The 20,098-nt window shown below is 48.2% G+C and overlaps 2 protein-coding genes across 3 annotated transcripts in view; one reads left to right on the top strand and one right to left on the bottom strand.

Moving 5' to 3' along the window:
- Positions 1-241, bottom strand: part of DOLK (dolichol kinase) — a 15,586-nt gene extending 15,345 nt beyond the window's left edge. The window contains exon 1 of the mRNA XM_063936491.1: positions 82-241. The gene's annotated coding sequence lies outside the window, so the exon portion shown is untranslated. The remainder of the gene's footprint in view (positions 1-81) is intronic.
- NUP188 (nucleoporin 188) overlaps positions 1-20,098 on the top strand; it is a 168,171-nt gene that overhangs the window by 93 nt on the left and 147,980 nt on the right. The window contains exon 1 of one of the 2 annotated variants that reach the window (XM_063936489.1): positions 1-23. This exon is cut by the window's left edge and continues 93 nt beyond it. In XM_063936489.1, coding sequence (XP_063792559.1) covers positions 1-23 — 23 coding nt within the window. Of the gene's footprint in view, positions 24-65; positions 222-20,098 lie in introns of those variants that run through there. The other variant, XM_063936488.1, reaches the window with a different exon arrangement.

Here is a 20,098-nt window from a genome sequence, read left to right as displayed (position 1 = left end):
GTTGACGGGGGCCTGGATAAGAGGTAATAATAGCTGCGGGGGTACCGCCAGGGGCTCAGTGACAACCGCAACATTACTTACATTTGAATGGCGAAGGGCGGGAAAAGGGAACGTCCATGTGCTGCGGCAGCGCGGGTGACCGGCATGTGCCCAGTCTGCAGCCACAGCTGTCTCACAGCACGACAGGGGTGCTGCTTATGGCTCCAGTCCGGCTCCTATGAGTAACTTTGTCAGACTATAACTCCCAGCATGCCCAGGGTGCTAATATCTCTTTGTGTCAAGTTCTGGTTCTTGTTGGCAACTTTGTAAAACTACATCTCCCAGCATTCCCTGGGTTCTGATAACCCCATGTCTGCAGTCCTGGCTCTCATCATAGGCAACTTTGTAAAACTACAACTCCCAGCATGCCAAGGGTCCTCATAACGCCATGTCTGCAGTCCTGGCTCTCATCATAGGCAACTTTATAAAACTACAACTCCCAGCATGCCAAGGGTCCTCATAACCCCATGTCTGCAGTCCTGGCTCTCATCATAGGCAACTTTGTAACATTACAACCCCCAGCAGTGCCAGGGTTCTGATAACCCCATGTCTGCAGTCCTGCCTATCATCATAGGTGACTTTGTAACACTACAACTCCCAGCATGCCAGAGGTCCTCATAACCCCATGTCTGCAGTCCTGGCTCTCATCATAGGCAACTTTGTAAAACTACAACTCCCAGCATGCCAAGGGTCCTCATAACCCCTTGTTTGCAGTCCTGGCTCTCATCAGAGGTAACTTTGTAACATTACAACTCCCAGCAGTGCCAGGGTTCTGATAACCCCATGTCTGCAGTCCTGCCTCTCATCATAGGTGACTTTGTAACACTACAACTCCCAGCATGCCAGGGGTCCTCATAACCCCATGTCTGCAGTCCTGGCTCTCATCATAGGCAACTTTGTAAAACTACAACTCCCAGCATGCCAAGGGTCCTCATAACCCCATGTCTGCGGTCCTGGCTCTCATCATAGGCAACTTTGTAAAACTACAACTCCCAGCATGCCAAGGGTCCTCATAACCCCTTGTTTGCAGTCCTGGCTCTCATCATAGGTAACTTTGTAACATTACAACTCCCAGCAGTGCCAGGGTTCTGATAACCCCATGTCTGCAGTCCTGCCTCTCATCATAGGTGACTTTGTAACACTACAACTCCCAGCATGCCAGGGGTCCTCATAACCCCATGTCTGCAGTCCTGGCTCTCATCATAGGCAACTTTGTAAAACTACAACTCCCAGCATGCCAAGGGTCCTCATAACCCCTTGTTTGCAGTCCTGGCTCTCATCATAGGTAACTTTGTAACATTACAACTCCCAGCAGTGCCAGGGTTCTGATAACCCCATGTCTGCAGTCCTGCCTCTCATCATAGGTGACTTTGTAACACTACAACTCCCAGCATGCCAGGGGTCCTCATAACCCCATGTCTGCAGTCCTGGCTCTCATCATAGGCAACTTTGTAAAACTACAACTCCCAGCATGCCAAGGGTCCTCATAACCCCATGTCTGCGGTCCTGGCTCTCATCATAGGCAACTTTGTAAAACTACAACTCCCAGCATGCCAAGGGTCCTCCTAACCCCTTGTTTGCAGTCCTGGCTCTCATCATAGGTAACTTTGTAACATTACAACTCCCAGCAGTGCCAGGGTTCTGATAACCCCATGTCTGCAGTCCTGCCTCTCATCATAGGTGACTTTGTAACACTACAACTCCCAGCATGCCAGGGGTCCTCATAACCCCATGTCTGCAGTCCTGGCTCTCATCATAGGCAACTTTGTAAAACTACAACTCCCAGCATGCCAAGGGTCCTCATAACCCCTTGTTTGCAGTCCTGGCTCTCATCATAGGTAACATTACAACTCCCAGCAGTGCCAGGGTTCTGATAACCCCATGTCTGCAGTTCTGCCTCTCATCATAGGTGACTTTGTAACACTACAACTCCCAGCATGCCAGGGGTCCTCATAACCCCATGTCTGCAGTCCTGGCTCTCATCATAGGCAACTTTGTAAAACTACAACTCCCAGCATGCCAAGGGTCCTCATAACCCCATGTCTGCGGTCCTGGCTCTCATCATAGGCAACTTTGTAAAACTAAAACTCCCAGCAGTGCCAGGGTTCTGATAACCCCATGTCTGCAGTCCTGCCTCTCATCATAGGTGACTTTGTAACACTACAACTCCCAGCAGTGCCAGGGTTCTGATAACCCCATGTCTGCAGTCCTGCCTCTCATCATAGGTGACTTTGTAACACTACAACTCCCAGCAGTGCCAGGGTTCTGATAACCCCATGTCTGCAGTCCTGCCTCTCATCATAGGTGACTTTGTAACACTACAACTCCCAGCTTTGCCAGTGTGCTAATAACCTTGTGTCTCCAGTCCTTGGTCTAGTCACAGACAACATAGTAAACAATTCCTCAGGTCCAGGGAGCTAAAAGCCTTATGACTCTCTAGCCTCTGCTCTTATTGTTAACTTTGTAACACTACAACTCCCAGCATGACCATGGTACTCCTAGCTTCATATATCTGTCCCTCATTTTAGCCAGCTTGTAAAACTACAACCCCCAGCATTCTCAGTGCTTTTGGGTTCATGTCGCCAATTTTGGTTCATATTGCCACCTAGTGGAACAACCCTATGATCATGAGTGCCAATAGTAGCCCGTCTTGCCCCTGTAGAGTTACTGCCATGCTCATGGTGCCAGTGACGCTACACCTACAGATATGGGTGTAATGAGGGGTGTTTTATTTCAGTTGTAACTTGCAGGCATATGCATAGGTTATGACCGCTGCGTGTTTGTAGTCCTGGTTGTCACAGGTAATGGTGTTAAACTGCAGCTCCTGTCATGTCTGTGAGTTCTGGGATCCGGTCTATAGGTCGACACTATCTAGGTCGACAGGGTCTCTAGGTCGACATGTCAAAAGGTCAACATGAGTTTTAAATTATTATTTTTTTTCTTTTTTTAACCTTTTCATACTTAACGATCCACGTGGACTACAATTGGGAATGGTAACCTTGCCCGAAGCATGGCGAGCGGACATGGTGCACTAATTGGGGGTTCCCGGTCATTCTACGAAGAAAAGACACAAAAAAACTCATGCCGACCAATAGTGGTCGACCTAGTTACCATCTACCTTCCATACCACACCCGTGCATTCTATGGCTTGCAGTGCAGCAGCAGCTAAGAGACACGGGCAGGGTAGCACTGTGTACAGTACATCTGTGCCTTTCAAGCGGCTGTGGAAAGATAAGTCCTAGCTTTCCAATTTCAGCTGCTGGAGAAATTGAGTAGTATACACATTGATTAAGTATGGAGGCTTCTTAAGTCCCTTTCCTATCCAGCAACCATATATGTGAAAACAATTTACTTCTGAGTGCAGAGGATCTCGTTTAACTTCCTGTCTTTATTAGTTATTTTGACTATATGTGTGGCACAGTGGTTAGTATTGCTTTATCACAGCACTGGGGTCATGGGTTCAATTCTGACCAGTGTCATGTGTGGAATTAGTATGTGCTCCATGTGTTTGTGTGGATTTCTTCTGTGTGCTTCAATTTCCCACCACAAACCAAAAACATACTGGTAGGGTAATTGGATTCTGATAGTGTATTTATGTCTGTGGCCATGTGGTAGGGAGCGTGGCTTGTAATGCTGAGTACACACTGGAGCGACCGCTAATTGTTCCGACTTTACTATTTCCCTTGAGCCCAGAACAAGCGATACTGAGCATACACACACTGCAATCTAGCTAATGACTGACTGATATATTGCATTGTTTGGTCGCATGTGATTTATCGTTGATCCTGTACACACTACAAGAGCAATTTTCTCTAACGTCCTAAGTGGATGCTGGGGACTCCGTAAGGACCATGGGGAATAGCGGCTCCGCAGGAGACTGGGCACAAAAGTAAAGCTTCAGAACTACCTGGTGTGCACTGGCTCCTCCCCCCATGACCCTCCTCCAAGCCTCAGTTAGATTTTTGTGCCCGAACGAGAAGGGTGCACACTAGGTGGCTCTCCTGAGCTGCTTAGTGAAAAGTTTAGTTTTAGGTTTTTTATTTTCAGTGAGACCTGCTGGCAACAGGCTCACTGCATCGAGGGACTAAGGGGAGAAGAAGCGAACTCACCTGCGTGCAGAGTGGATTAGGCTTCTTAGGCTACTGGACATTAGCTCCAGAGGGACGATCACAGGCCCAGCCATGGATGGGTCCCAGAGCCGCGCCGCCGGCCCCCTTACAGAGCCAGAAGACAGAAGAGGTCCTGTCTTCAACAAGGTAGCGCACAGCACTGCAGCTGTGCGCCATTGCTCTCAGCACACTTCACACTCCGGTCACTGAGGGTGCAGGGCGCTGGGGGGGGGGGCGCCCTGAGACGCAATAAAAACACCTTGGATGGCAAAAAATGCATCACATATAGCTCCTGGGCTATATGGATGAATTTAACCCCTGCCAGAATACATAGAAAAACGGGAGATAGGCTCCGCCCCCTTATCGGCGGCCTTATCTCCTCAGCACACTGGCGCCATTTTCCCTCACAGCTCCGTTGGAGGGAAGCTCCCTGGCTCTCCCCTGCAGTCACTACACTACAGAAAGGGTTAAAAAAGAGAGGGGGGGGCACTAATTACGCGCAGTATTAAAGATACAGCAGCTATAAGGGGAAAAACACTTATATAAGGTTATCCCTGTGTATATATATAGCGCTCTGGTGTGTGCTGGCAAACTCTCCCTCTGTCTCCCCAAAGGGCTAGTGGGGTCCTGTCCTCTATCAGAGCATTCCCTGTGTGTGTGCTGTATGTCGGTACGTTTGTGTCGACATGTATGAGGAGAAAAATGATGTGGAGACGGAGCAGATTGCCTGTAATAGTGATGTCACCCCCTAGGGGGTCGACACCTGAGTGGATGAACTGTTGGAAGGAATTACGTAACAGTGTCAGCTCTGTATAAAAGACAGTGGTTGACATGAGACAGCCGGCTACGCAGCTTGTGCCTGTCCAGACGTCTCATAGGCCGTCAGGGGCTCTAAAGCGCCCGTTACCTCAGATGGCAGATATAGACGCCGACACGGATACTGACTCCAGTGTCGACGGTGAAGAGACAAATGTGACTTCCAGTAGGGCCACACGTTACATGATTGAGGCAATGAAAAATGTTTTACACATTTCTGATAATACGAGTACCACCAAAAAGGGGTATTATGTTCGGTGAGGAAAAACTACCTGTAGTTTTCCTGAATCTGAGAAATTAAATGAGGTGTGTGATGATGCGTGGTTTTTCCCCGATAACAACTGATAATTTCAAAAATGTTATTGGCATTATATCCTTTCCCGCCAGAGGTTAGGGTGCGTTGAGAAACACCCCCTAGGGTGGATAAAGCGCTCACACGCTTGTAAGAACAAGGGCTCTACCCTCTCCTGAGATGGCCGCCCTTAAGGATCCTGCTGATAGAAAGCAGGAGGGCATCCTAAAAGGTATTTACACACATACTGGTGTTATACTGCGACCAGCAATCGCCTCAGCCTGGATGTGCAGTGCTGGGTTGGCGTGGTCGGATTCCCTGACTGAAAATATTGAAACCCTAGATAGGGACAGTATATTATTGCCTATAGAGCATTTAAAAGATGCATTTCTATATATGCGTGATGCACAGCGGAATATTTGCCGACTGGCATCAAGTCTAAGTGCGTTGTCCATTTCTACCAGTAGAGGGTTATGGACACGACAGTGGTCAGGTGATGCGGATTCCAAACGGCATTTGGAAGTATTGCCTTATTAAGGGGAGGAGTTATTTGGGGTCGGTCTTTCAGACCTGGTGGCCACAGCAACAGCTGGGAAATCCACGTTTGTACCCCAGGTCGCCTCTCAACATGAGAAGACGCCGTATTATCAGGCGCAGTCTTTTCGTGGGCAAGCGGGCAAAAGGTTCCTCATTTCTGCCCCGTGACAGAGGGAGAGGAAAAAGGCTGCAGAAATCAGCCAGTTCCCAGGAACAGAAACCCTCTCCCGCCTCTGCCAAGCCCTCAGTATGACGCTGGGGCTTTACAAGCAGAATCAGGCACGGTGGGGGCCCGTCTCAATGAATTTCAGCGCGCAGTGGGCTCACTCGCAAGTAGACCCCTGGATCCTTCAGGTGATATCTCAGGGGTACAAATTGGAATTCGAGACGTCTCCCCCTCGCCGTTTCCTAAAGTCGGCTTTACCGATGTCTCCTTCTGACAGGGAGACAGTTTTGGAAGCCATTCACAAGCTGTATTCCCAGCAGGTGATAATCAAGGTACCCCTCCTGCAACAGGGAACGGGGTATTATTCCACACTGTTGTGGTACCGAAGCCGGACGGCTCGGTGAGACCGATTCTAAATCTAAAATCTTTGAACACTTGCATACAGAGGTTCAAATTCAAGATTGAGTCACTCAGAGCAGTGATTGCGAACCTGGAAGAAGGGGACTACATGATGTCTCGGGACATCAAGGATGCTTACCTTCATGTCAAAATTTACCCTTCTCACAAAGGGTACCTCAGGTTTATGGTACAGAACTATAGAGTGTAAATTTAACAAGTGGGCGCAAAGGACCTACATGAGTAAATATCCTCAAGATAAGGGATATTGGAAACAGTTCTTAAATCTCCAGAGCCACCGAATGATCAGTCAGATGGTATTCCTGAAGTGTCGTAGTCAGTGTTCTCACTTTCCCAATGCACCCCGCATTGGGAAAGTGAGAACACTGACTACGACACTTCAGGAATACCATCTGACTGATCATTCGGTGGCTCTGGAGATTTAAGAACTGTTTCCAATATCCCTTATCTTGAGGATATTTATTCATGTAGGTCCTTTGCGCCCACTTGTTAAATTTACACTCTATTGTATTGTTTCTGGAATTTAATGAGGATTCCTTTATTTATCAAGCAGGCAGCATTGTTAGGTAGCGCATCTGTTTAACACATTTGTTTCCATTTTATGGTACAGAACTGTCACTATCGGTTTCAGACGCTGCCGTATGGATGGTCCACGGCACCCCGGGTCTTTACCAAGGTAATGGCCGAAATGATGATACTCCTTCGAAGGAAGGGAATTTTAGTTATCCCTTACTTGGACGATTCCCTGATAAGGGTAAGATCCAAGGAACAGTTGCAGGTCGGTGTAGCACTATCTCAGGTAGTGTTGCGGCAGCACGATTGGATTCTCAATATTCCAAAATCGCAGCTGATTCCGACGACTCGTCTTCTGTTCTTAGGGATGATCCTGGACACAGTTCAGAAAAAGGTGTTTCTCCCGGAGGAGAAAGTCAGGGAGTTATCCGAGCTAGTCTGGAACCTCCTATAACCGAGCCAAGTCTCAGTACATCAATGAGATGGTTCTGGGAAAAATGGTGGCTTCCTATGAAGCAATCCCATGCGGCAGATTCCACGCAAGAACTTTCCAGTGGGACCTGCTGGACAAATGGTCTGGGTCGCATCTTCAGATGCATCAGCGGATAACCCTGTCACCAAGCACAAGGGTGTCTCTTCTGTGGTGGTTGCAGAGTGCTCATCTTCTAGAGGGCCGCACATTCAGGACTGGGTCCTGGTGACCACTGATGCCAGCCTGCGAGGCTGGGGAGCAGTCACACAGGGAAGGAATTTTCAGAGCTTATGGTCAAGCCTGGAGACATCACTTCACATAAATATCCTGAAGCTAAGGGCCATTTACAATGCTCTAAGCTCAACAAGACCTCTGCTTCAAGGTCACCCGGAGTTGATCCATTCGGACAACATCACGGCAGTCACCCACGTAAACAGACAGGGTGACACAAGAAGCAGAAGGGCAATGGCAGAAGCTGCAAGGATTCTTCGCTGGGCGGAAAATCATGTGATAGCACTGTCAGCAGTATTCATTCCGGGAGTGGACAACTGGGAAGCAGACTTCCTCAGCAGACTCAACAAGTATTTCGCCAGGTCAAGGGACCCTCAGGCAATAGCTGTAGACGCTCTGGTAACACAGTGGGTGTACCAGTCAGTGTATGTGTTCCCTCCTCTGTCTCTCATAACCAAGGTACTGAGAATTATAAGATGGAGAGGAGTAAGCACTATATTCGTGGCTCCGGATTGGCCAAGAAGGACTTGGTAACCGGAACTTCAAGAGATGCTCACGGAGGATCCGTGGCCTCTACTTCTAAGAAGGGACCTGCTCCAGCAAGGACCCTGTCTGTTCCAAGACTTACCGCGGCTGCGTTTAACGGCAGGGCGGTTGAACGCCGGATCCTGAAGGAAAAAGGCATTCCGGATGAAGTCATCCCTATCCTGATCAAAGCCAGGAAAGATATAACCGCAAAACATTATCACCGCATTTGGCGAAAATATGTTGCGTGGTGCGAGGCCAGTAAGGCCCCGACGGAGGAATTTTCAACTAGGTCGATTCCTACATTTCCTGCAAACAGGAGTGTCTATGGGCCTGAAATGGGGGTCCATTAAGGTTCAAATTTCGGCCCTGTCAATTTTCTTCCAAAAAGTACTAGCTTCAGTCCCTGAAGTTCAGACGTTTGTGAAAGGGTACTGTATATACAGCCTCCTTTTGTGCCTCCAGTGGCACCTTGGGATCTAAATGTAGTTTTTGGGTTCCAAAAGTCACATTGGTTTGAACCACTTAAATATGTGGAGTTAAAATATCTCACATGGAAAGTGGTCATGCTGTTGGCCCTGGCCGGGGCCAGGTGCATGTCAGAATTGGCGGCTTTATCCTGTAAAAGCCCTCATCTGATTTTCCATTCGGACAGGGCGGAATTGAGGACTTGTCCTCAGTTTCTCCCTAAGGTGGTTTTCAGCGTTTCACCTGAATCAACCTATTGTGGTGCCTGCGGCTACTAGGGACTTGGAGGACTCCAAGTTGCTAGACGTTGTCAGAGCCCTGGAAATATAGGTTTCCAGGACGGCTGGAGTCAGAAAATCTGACTCGTTCTTTATTCTGTATGCACCCAACAAGCTGGGTGCTCCTGCTTCTAAGCAGACTATTGCTCGTTGGATTTGTAGTACAATTCAGCTTGCACATTCTGTGACAGGCCTGCCACAGCCAAAATCTGTAAAAGCCCATTCCACAAGGAAGGTGGGCTCATCTTGGGCGGCTGCCCGAGGGGTCTCGGCTTTACAACTTTGCCGAGCAGCTACTTGGTCAGGAGCAAATACGTTTGTAAAATTCTACAAATTTGATACCCTGGCTGAGGAGGACCTGGAGTTCTCTCATTTGGTGCTGCAGAGTCATCCGCACTCTCCCGCCCGTTTGGGAGCTTTGGTATAATCCCCATGGTCCTTACGGAGTCCCCAGCATCCACTTAGGACGTTAGAGAAAATAAGAATTTACTTACCGATAATTCTATTTCTCGTAGTCCGTAGTGGATGCTGGGCGCCCATCCCAAGTGCGGATTGTCTGCAATACTGGTACATAGTTATTGTTACCAAAAAATCGGGTTATTGCTGTAGTGAGCCATCTTTTCTAGAGGCTCCTCTGTTATCGTGCTGTTAACTGGGTTTAGATCACAAGTTATATGGTGTGATTGGTGTGGCTGGTATGAGTCTTACCCGGGATTCAAAATCCTTCCTTATTGTGTACGCTCGTCCGGGCACAGTTTCCTAACTGAGGCTTGGAGGAGGGTCATGGGGGGAGAAGCCAGTGCACACCAGGTAGTTCTGAAGCTTTACTTTTGTGCCCAGTCTCCTGCGGAGCCGCTATTCCCCATGGTCCTTACGGAGTCCCCAGCATCCACTACGGACTACGAGAAATAGAATTATCGGTAAGTAAATTCTTATTTTCATGTCACTCCGTTGTAGGGATTGGCATGAAGGTGACATCAAATTGGTCTGACATATTGTTTGTTGTCTGGTTCGCTGCACAATAGGCACACAATCGCTAGTGATATCACTAGATTTGATTTGCAGCACGAACGACCAGCGGCAGTCACTAGTGAACAGCGAGAGCGGGCAATCATGCATACACACTGAACGATGTAGGCGATATGTCGTTACAAAATGGTATATAGGCCCAACATTGCTCCAGTGTGTACCCATGCAGTCTGCAATATTTTCTGTTGTGCTTTCCATGGGCACTGCTGCAATGTGTGGGGTGTAGCTAATAACACATCATTCACTTTACAAACTAGGCAGACAATGGCATCCGTGGATAACAATTTGGTTGAGTGGTCAAAATGTGCTTGTTTTGCATTCTGCATGATCTTCTGACCAATTGAAAAGTATAAACTCTACTGAACAAGAACAGAGGTTAGTGTTCCCTCTAGGAATTTTTGAGGGCAGGGCGCCGGTCTGTGTGGGCACTTGTGCACGCGTCTGAAAACTGGGCGTGGCTATGCAAATTGGGGACGTTGCTCTAACACGTCTTTAGAGCGGGCAGTGGCCCCAACAGACGTCACTAAAGGGGGCGTGGTCGGACGGCAGCGTCACTAAAGGGGGCGTGGGCGGCCATCAGCGTCACTAAAGGGGGTGTGCCTAGCACCTACAGAGGTGCTGGGCTTCCCCCAAGTGCTCTCCCGTAACGTTAATGGATGCTGTGCGCATGGCATCTATACACGCTTGGAGGGCAGGAAGCGGGCAGGCTGCTTTAGCAGGGCGCCGCAGAAAGGGAAGGGTGGATTTTGCCTTTAAAAAATCGGGCAGGGCTCTGCGCCCTGCTAAAACAGCCTAGCGTGAACACTAGAGGTAATGACGTAATAAGCTGAAAGGCAGTATTTCAGCATTGACAATCATGACTAAATCTTGAAATACTGGGAATTTCTGGCAGTTATGATCATCTGGTATCCGGACTCTAGGTTGACACCCATTAGTCGACAGTGGATAGGTCGACACTATAAATAGGTCGACATGTCCATTACGTCGACATGAACAAGGCCGACATGCAAAAACGTCGACATGAGTTTTTCACATTTATTTGGGGGGGTCTTTTTCATACTTTACGATCCATGTGGACTACGATTGGGAACGGTAACCATGCAAGGGAACACGGTGCACTAATTGGGGTTCCCTGTCACTTGACAGAGTAAACGACACCAAAAAAACATTAAAAACTCATGTTGACCTTTTTTCGTGTTGACCTAATGGGTTTAGACCTTGAGTTCCATACCCGATCATCTACTGTAGAACTTGCATTGTTCCGGAGCAGATCCATTATGAATGAATATGGGTTGGGGCAGAATGAAGCCTTTCATGGGTGATTGTCCTGTTAAGGAAATATCTCTCCTCTGGGGTGATGTGTAGCTACTGCAGCACCTCTTTGCTGGTGACTTGCTGATAGAAAGACAGCGTTTTGTAATTGGTGTTTACCTTTTACAGGTTGCAAAATTTCTTTTCCACTAACAGTTTACTGTGCTGTTTTTTTGCAACTGGTTTATTAAGAACCTAAATATCTTTTCACACAAGTTGAGATTTGCATTTGGTGTTGTAAAGGTGATACCTGTCATTCTGTGTTCGCACATACGATATTAATAACAGTGGGGCAAGATGTAGATGGATATCCGTGTGTAAAGGGACAACTCATTAAGCTGCTGTTGAGCATTGATCCAAGATGGAGAGGTCTTGGTCGACGGATGTATATTACTCATCACTGCAGCCATGTTATGGGCCGGGTTGACACTGACTACGTTTTTGGGTGCTGATCATGATACTTGAGTAGCTTACTGCAGAGCATTATTACATTGCATGTTGTCTTATATACTAATAGCTCTAAAAAGGAGTTTTGTGATTCAACTGTCTTGTAATCTATTCTTATACATTACTAGTGTCCACTGTAGGTGCTGATGATTGAGGAGAGCTTATTTTTATTTTAAAGGGCAAAATTCTATACGTGATGTATCGCTGTTGTAGCCGTGGTGATACATCACATCTACACTTTTGCCCTTCAAAATTGAAATATGCTCTCCTCACTGATCAGCAGCCTGCACCTAGAGAGAACAGTGCATAACAGTGAGTGACACATGGACAATCGGCTGTTGGAGGAAAGACTTCATGGATTCGTTTAAAAGACGCTAACATCGGTAATTTTCAGTGTACAATTGTGCCAGCACAGGAGGGCTACATATAATAGGCAACATTTAATGCAATCATGTGCAAACATGGGGAGTTAACGTTATGTGTTTTTAGATTTGGACAGGCCCCTCATTCGAGATATCTGCTGCAGTCCCTTCTACAGACATTCAATGAGGTCGATTCAATTCAGCGACAGTTGAATAGCGCCAGGAGTTAGCTCCCGTTGCTATTCAATTCAGCTCCACTTAAGTCCGCGAGAACGGGCCTTCGCAGACTTAACAGGCTGAATTGTTGGGAGAACGGGCATTCTCCGACTTAACTCCCCGGCGCGATGCTGATTCCCGACAGCACTTTTGTCGGGTTTCTTCTCTCGTCCCCCGGGGGTGAGAGAAGAATTCCCGACAATTGAGGGTCACTTGTCGCTGTATTGAATAGCGCCGGGAGCTAACTCCCGGCGCTATTCAACTGTCAGTGAATTGAATTTACCCGAATGGATACTTAATATTTTGATAAATGGGACCCTAGGCCGTTTTACCTGTCTAAACCTGGTATGTCTGGACGCGATCAGCGTGTTAAAAAACAAAACAAAAAAACAATTGAATTGCACACCTCGATCTGTCACTTTAGACAGGAGATTGGGCATGCAAAAGCAATTGAATCATCCCCATAGAACGGATTCAGTATGAAAAGCCTGCGGTTGGGATGCCGGTGGTCAGTATCCAGATGCCGGCATCCCGTTTGCTGCAATGCTGAGAGGGGTGCGTTAGGTACCGTAACCTCCCTCCCCTAACCTTCCCTGTCCACAGCCTAACCCTAACCTTCCCTATTGGGGTCTAACCTTAACTCTCTCCCGGTGGTGCCTAAACCTAACCCTTCCTTTCCAGCAGTCTAAACCTAACCTTCCACCCTTAGTGCCCAACCTTAACTCTCTCCCGGTGGTGCCTAACACTATTCCCCCCTCTCTACAGTCTAACCCTAACCTCCGACACCCCGCAGCCTAGTTCTAACACCCCCCCACAGGCTAAACCTAAGGCGGCCGTTAATGCTTACCTATGGGATTGTGTCGTTAGGATTCAGCCATCCGTGTTCTGACAGCTGTCGGGATTCCGGTGTCGGTATTACCCCATAGAACACTACGTATTTGACCGATACCCCAATATGTATAGCAACCAAACTGCAGTCTTCTTTGTTGCTAAACATAAAAATACAATATAGAAACGCATAGAAACTTATGTGAACACCCACCACTCCGACCTGCCCCGGACCAAGGTGGGATGCGCCACTACAAGATAAAGAACTAAATTAAGTGGGTTCCATTTTGCTATATCTCTAGATCATATCAAGAGGTTAATTCAAAGCCTTTTATCAAGCGAAACTTTAATTTGTGGGGAACTAGTATGATGAAAGGGAAGCCATATGCCCAAAAACTTTTTCCGCCCTGCCCTCCTTAGTTATCGTTTCCTCCCTCCAGTCCAATAAGAATAAGGAAAATGACCTAGGTAACCTTGCATTAATACTTGTAACCGCTGTTGAAATCCACTGTTACAGGATTCGTATTTTTTTTATTTTTATGCTGTGTCTGAAACTTTATTCAACAGCACTTTCACAATTGAATGAATCACCTGTGACCTGGAAGTGGAATGTAATCCCCAAAAAGCCCATTCAGGTGTAATCACAAAAATAGAGTGTAATCTGTCTACAAAGAACTGTTGGACTATCCGAAAGCTCTGTATTGAGCAGGGACCGTAAACAATGATAGATACTGTAGCTGCCTCTGGTTGGTGACATGTAAAGCAGCTAGAGTCAGTGGATTTGCCAATGAAATATTTTCATTTTGGTGTACAATATGCCCTCTGCAAGGTTTTATAGGTCATTTCTGCATAAGAAAATTTAGCCAGACAGAATCTACCATCTTAACAACTGATCAACAAATAAAATATACAACTGAAAACACCATAAATATTCGGTTCAGATATATGCCCTGTATAGCAGTCATTCTCAATGGGGGTCATTCAGGTGCGGTTGAACTTGCGATATCATGTGCAAAGCACCGATGTCAGAAGCAGGACGGCAGCAGACTGTCAGTGATTGACAGTCTGCTGCCGTTCGGGGGGCAGCGACGGCCTCCGCTTGTGAAAACGGAGGCATGTTGCCGCCGTTTAGGGGGAGTGAGGAGGCGAGGGATCTCCGTCGTAGGGCAGAGATTTCCCGGCCTCTGCGACGGGCGGCTTGCCGTAAGCCACCCGATGGTGGGAGAGAGATCCAAGCTGCGTCCGAGGACACAGGTCGGATCACTACTGCAGCAGGAGGCGTCTGCATGTAATGGATGCCTTCTGCAGTACTTACATACAGCGCTATCACTGTGCTGCTTCCAAGGAAGCAGCACAGTGATAGCAACTCCAACTGCACCAAAATGACCCCTAAATAGCAGCAGCTGTGTTGCAGAAATATGAAAGATGCATGCTACGTTCCGAACATGGGTGAAATAGGCTTAAATGTCCATGTTTTTGAAAGCCTCACATTCTGGTACGGGAATGGAAGAAAGCATCCAGGAGTCTGTGTCTGCTGTGGAACATGCATGGCTTGGGATAACATTGAGTAATGAAAGCCACACAACGCATTTCGCCTCAATAGATTTCTTCCAAAGGAAGAATAGTAAAATTTTTTTTAAAGGTGACATAAAATGGTTCAATCTATAGCAAATTGTAGAAAATACACTCTACTTTTATTACATACTAGAAAAATATTTGTTGGCAATTTTTTTTTTTCTCTGACGTCCTAGTGGATGCTGGGAACTCCGTAAGGACCATGGGGATTAGCGGCTCCGCAGGAGACTGGGCACAAAAGTAAAGCTTTAGGACTACCTGGTGTGCACTGGCTCCTCCCCCTATGGCCCTCCTCCAAGCCTCAGTTAGATTTTTGTGCCCGACCGAGCAGGGTGCAATCTAGGAGGCTCTCCTGAGCTTCTTAGGAAAAGTTTAGTTTTAGGTTTTTTATTTTCAGTGAGACCTGCTGGCAACAGGCTCACTGCATCGAGGGACTAAGGGGAGAAGAAGCGAACCTGCCTGCTTGCAGCCAGCTTGGGCTTCTTGGCTACTGGACACCATTAGCTCCAGAGGAACCGAACACAGGCCCAGCCTCGGAGTCCGGTCCCAGAGCCGCGCCGCCGGCCCCCTTACAGAACCAGAAGCAAGAAGAGGTCCGGAAAATCGGCGGCAGAAGACATCAGTCTTCACCAAGGTAGCGCACAGCACTGCAGCTGTGCGCCACTGCTCCTCATACACACTTCACACTCCGGTCACTGAGGGTGCAGGGCGCTGGGGGGGGGCGTCCTGAGAAGCAATAAAAGCACCTTGGCTGGCTAAAGTTACATCACATATAGCTCCAGGGCTATATGGATGTATATTAACCCCTGCCAGATTACAGATAAAAGCGGGAGAAAAGTCAGCCGAGAAGGGGGCGGAGCCTATCTCCTCTGGCGCCATTTTCCCTCACAGCCCCGCTGGAAAGACGTCTCCCTGACTCTCCCCTGCAGTCCTGCACTACAGAAAAGGGTTAAAAAGAGAGGGGGGGCACTAATTAGGCGCAGTATAACTATATACAGCAGCTATAAGTGGAAAAACACTCTATATAGTGTTATCCCTACATATATATAGCGCTCTGGTGTGTGCTGGCATACTCTCCCTCTGTCTCCCCAAAGGGCTAGTGGGGTCCTGTCCTCTATCAGAGCATTCCCTGTGTGTGTGCTGTGTGTCGGTACTGCTGTGTCGACATGTATGAAGAGGAAAATGATGTGGAGGCGGAGCAATTGCCTGTAGTGGAGATATCACCCCCTAGGGGGTCGACACCTGAGTGGATGGGCTTATGGAAGGAATTACGTGAAAGTGTTAACTCTTTACATAAGAAGTTGATGACATGGGACAGCCGGCTACTCAGCTTGGGCCTGTCCAGGCGTCTCAAAGGCCATCAGGGGCTCTAAAACGCCCGCTACCTCAGATGGCAGATACAGACGTCGACACGGATACTGACTCCAGTGTCGACGACGAGGAGACGAATGTAACTTCCAGTAGGGCCACACGTTACATGATTGAGGCAATAAAAACTGTTTTACATATTACTGATAGTACAACAGGTACCGTTAAAAAGGGTATTATGTTTGGTGAGAAAAAACTACCTGTAGTTTTTTCCTGCATCTGAGGAATTAAATGAAGTATGTGATGAAGCGTGGGTTTCTCCTGATAATTCCTAAAAGGTTATTGGCAACGTACCCTTTCCCGCCAGAGAATAGGGCACGTTGGGAAACACCCCCTAAGGTGGATAAAGCGCTCACACGCTTGTCCAAACAAGTGGCGCTACCGTCCCCGGATACGGCCGCCCTTAAGGATCCTGCTGACAGAAAGCAGGAGACTATCCTAAAAGGTATATACACACATACTGGTGTTATACTGCGACCAGCGATCGCCTCAGCCTGGATGTGCAGTGCTGGGGTGGCTTGGTCTGACTCCCTGACTGAAAATATCGATACCCTTGATAGGGACAGTATATTACTGACTGTAGAACATTTAAAAGATGCATTTATATACATGCGTGATGCACAGAGGGATATTTGCCGACTGGCATCAAGAGTCAGTGCGCTGTCCATATCCGCCAGAAGAGGTTTATGGACGCGGCAGTGGTCGGGTGATGCCGATTCTAAAAGGCATATGGAAGTATTGCCTTATAAAGGGGAGGAGTTATTTGGGGTAGGTCTATCAGACCTAGTGTCCACAGCAACTGCTGGGAAATCCACGTTTGTACCCCAGGTAGCCTCTCAGCATAGGAAGACGCCATATTATCAGGCGCAGTCCATTTCGGCCCCATAAGGGCAAGCGGACAAAAGGCTCCTCAATTCTGCCCCGTGGCAGAGGGAGAGGAAAAAGGCTGCAACAAACAGCCAGTTCCCAGGAACAGAAGTCCTCCCCCGCTTCCGCCAAGTCCTCAGCATGACGCTGGGGCTCTACAAGCGGACTCGGCTACGGTGGGGGCCCGTCTCAAAAAATTTCAGCGCACAGTGGGCTCGCTCACAGGTGGACTCCTGGATCCTTCAAGTAGTATCTCAGGGGTACAAATTGGAATTCGAGACGTCTCCCCCTCGCCGTTTCCTAAAGTCTGCCTTACCTCCGACTCCCTCCGACAGGGAGGCGGTATTAGAAGCTATTCACAAGCTGTATTCCCAGCAGGTGATAAACAAGGTACCCCTCCTGCAACAAGGAAAGGGGTATTATTCCACGCTATTTGTGGTACCGAAGCCGGACGGCTCGGTGAGACCCATTTTAAATCTAAAGTCATTGAGCACTTACAACGGTGTCTCTGGACATCAAGGATGCTTACCTCCATGTCCCAATTTACCCTTCTCACCAAGGGTATCTCAGGTTTGTGGTACAGAACTGCCACTATCAGTTTCAAACGCTGCCGTTTGGATTGTCCACGGCACCCCGGGTCTTTACCAAAGTAATGGCCGAAATGATGATACTCCTTCGAAGAAAGGGAGTTTTAATTATCCCTTACTTGGACGATCTCCTGATAAGGGCAAGATCCAGGGAACAGTTGGTGGTCGGGGTGGCACTATCTCAAGTAGTGTTGCAGCAGCACGGTTGGATTCTCAATATTCCAAAATCGCAGCTGATCCCGACGACACGTCTTCTATTCCTGGGGATGATTCTGGACACAGTTCAGAAGAAGGTATTTCTCCCGGAGGAGAAAGCCAGGGAGTTATCCGAGCTAGTCAGAAACCTCCTAAAACCAGGCCAAGTGTCAGTGCATCAATGCACAAGGTGTCTGGGAAAAATGGTGGCTTCTTACGAAGCAATTCCATTCGGCAGATTCCACGCAAGAACTTTCCAGTGGGACCTGCTGGACAAATGGTCCGGATCGCATCTTCAGATGCATCGGCGGATAACCCTGTCACCAAAGACAAGGGTGTCTCTCCTGTGGTGGTTGCAGGGTGCTCATCTTCTAGAGGGCCGCAGATTCGGCATTCAGGACTGGGTCCTGGTGACCACGGATGCCAGCTGCGAGGCTGGGGAGCAGTCACACAGGGAAGGAATTTCCAGGGCTTGTGGTCAAGCCTGGAGACTTCACTTCACATAAATATCCTGGAGCTAAGGGCCATTTACAATGCCCTAAGCCAAGCAAGACCTCTGCTTCAAGGTCAGCCGGTGATGATCCAGTCGGACAACATCACGGCAGTCGCCCACGTAAACAGGCAGGGCGGCACAAGAAGCAGGAGGGCGATGGCAGAAGCTGCAAGGATTCTCCGATGGGCGGAAAATCATGTGATAACACTGTCAGCAGTGTTCATTCCGGGAGTGGACAACTGGGAAGCAGACTTCCTCAACAGGCACGACCTCCACCCGGGAGAATGGGGACTTCACCCAGAAGTCTTCCACATGATTGTAGACCGTTGGGAAAAACCAAAGGTGGACATGATGGCGTCCCGCCTCAACAAAAAACTAGACAGATATTGCTCCAGGTCAACGGACCCTCAAACAATAGCTGTGGACGCTCTGGTGACACCATGGGTGTACCAGTCGGTGTATGTGTTCCCTCCTCTGCCTCTCATACCCAAGGTACTGAGAATTATACGGCGGAGAGGAGTAAGAACTATTCTCGTAGCTCCGGATTGGCCAAGAAGGACTTGGTACCCGGAACTTCAAGAAATGCTCACAGAGGACCCGTGGCCTCTACCTCTGAGAAGGGACCTGCTCCAGCAGGGACCCTGTCTGTTCCAAGACTTACCGCGGCTGCGTTTGACGGCATGGCAGTTGAACGCCGGATCCTAAAGGAAAAAGGCATTCAAGACGAAGTCATCCCTACTTTGATAAAAGCCAGAAAGGATGTAACCGCAAAGCATTATCACCGCATCTGGCGGAAATATGTTGCGTGGTGCGAGGCCAAAAAGGCCCCAACGGAGGAATTTCAACTGGGTCGATTCCTGCATTTCCTGCAAGCAGGAGTGTCTATGGGCCTCAAATTGGGATCCATTAAGGTTCAGATTTCGGCCCTGTCGAGTTTATTTAAAAAAAGAACTGGCTTCAGTGCCTGAAGTCCAGACGTTTGTTAAGGGAGTGCTACATATACAGCCTCCTTTTGTGCCTCCAGTGGCACCTTGGGATATAAATGTTGTTTTGAATTTCCTAAAATCACATTGGTCTGAACCACTTAAAACGGTGGATTTAAAATATCTCACGTGGAAAGTGGTCATGCTGTTGGTCCTGGCTTCGGCCAGGCGGGTGTCAGAATTGGAGGCTTTATCCTGTAAAAGCCCTTATCTGATTTTTCATATGGACAGGGCAGAATTTAGGACTCGTCCTCAGTTTCTCCCTAAGGTGGTTTCAGCTTTTCACCTGAACCAGCCTATTGTGGTACCTGCGGCTACTAAAGACTTGGAGGACTCCAAGTTGCTGGACGTTGTCAGGGCCCTGAAAATATATGTTTCCAGGACGGCTGGAGTCAGAAAATTCTGACTCGCTATTTATCCTGTACGCACCCAACAAGCTGGGTGCTCCTGCTTCTAAGCAGACTACTGCTCGCTGGATTTGTAGTACAATTCAGTTTGCACATTCTGTGACAGGCCTGCCACAGCCAAAATCTGTAAAAGCCCATTCCACAAGGAAGGTGGGCTCATCTTGGGCGGCTGCCCGAGGGGTCTCGGCTCTGCAACTTTGCCGAGCTGCTACTTGGTCAGGGTCAAATACTTTTGTAAAATCTTACAAATTTGACACTGAGGAGGCTGAGGAGGACCTGGAGTTCCCTCATTCGGTGCTGCAGAGTCATCCGCACTCTCCCGCCCGTTTGGGAGCTTTGGTATAATCCCCATGGTCCTTACGGAGTTCCCAGCATCCACTAGGACGTCAGAGAAAATAAGAATTTACTTATCGATAATTCTATTTCTCGTAGTCCGTAGTGGATGCTGGGCGCCCATCCCAAGTGCGGATTATCTGCAATACTTGTACATAGTTATTGTTAACTAATCGGGTTATTGTAGTTGTGAGCCATCTATCTAGAGGCTCCTCTGTTATCATGCTGTTAACT

Source organism: Pseudophryne corroboree, chromosome 8 (assembly GCF_028390025.1).
Source record: "Pseudophryne corroboree isolate aPseCor3 chromosome 8, aPseCor3.hap2, whole genome shotgun sequence".
Taxonomy (NCBI): Eukaryota; Metazoa; Chordata; class Amphibia; order Anura; family Myobatrachidae; genus Pseudophryne; species Pseudophryne corroboree.
The sequence above is the reverse complement of the archived record's forward strand: the minus strand, read 5'-3'. Positions and strand labels throughout refer to the sequence as shown.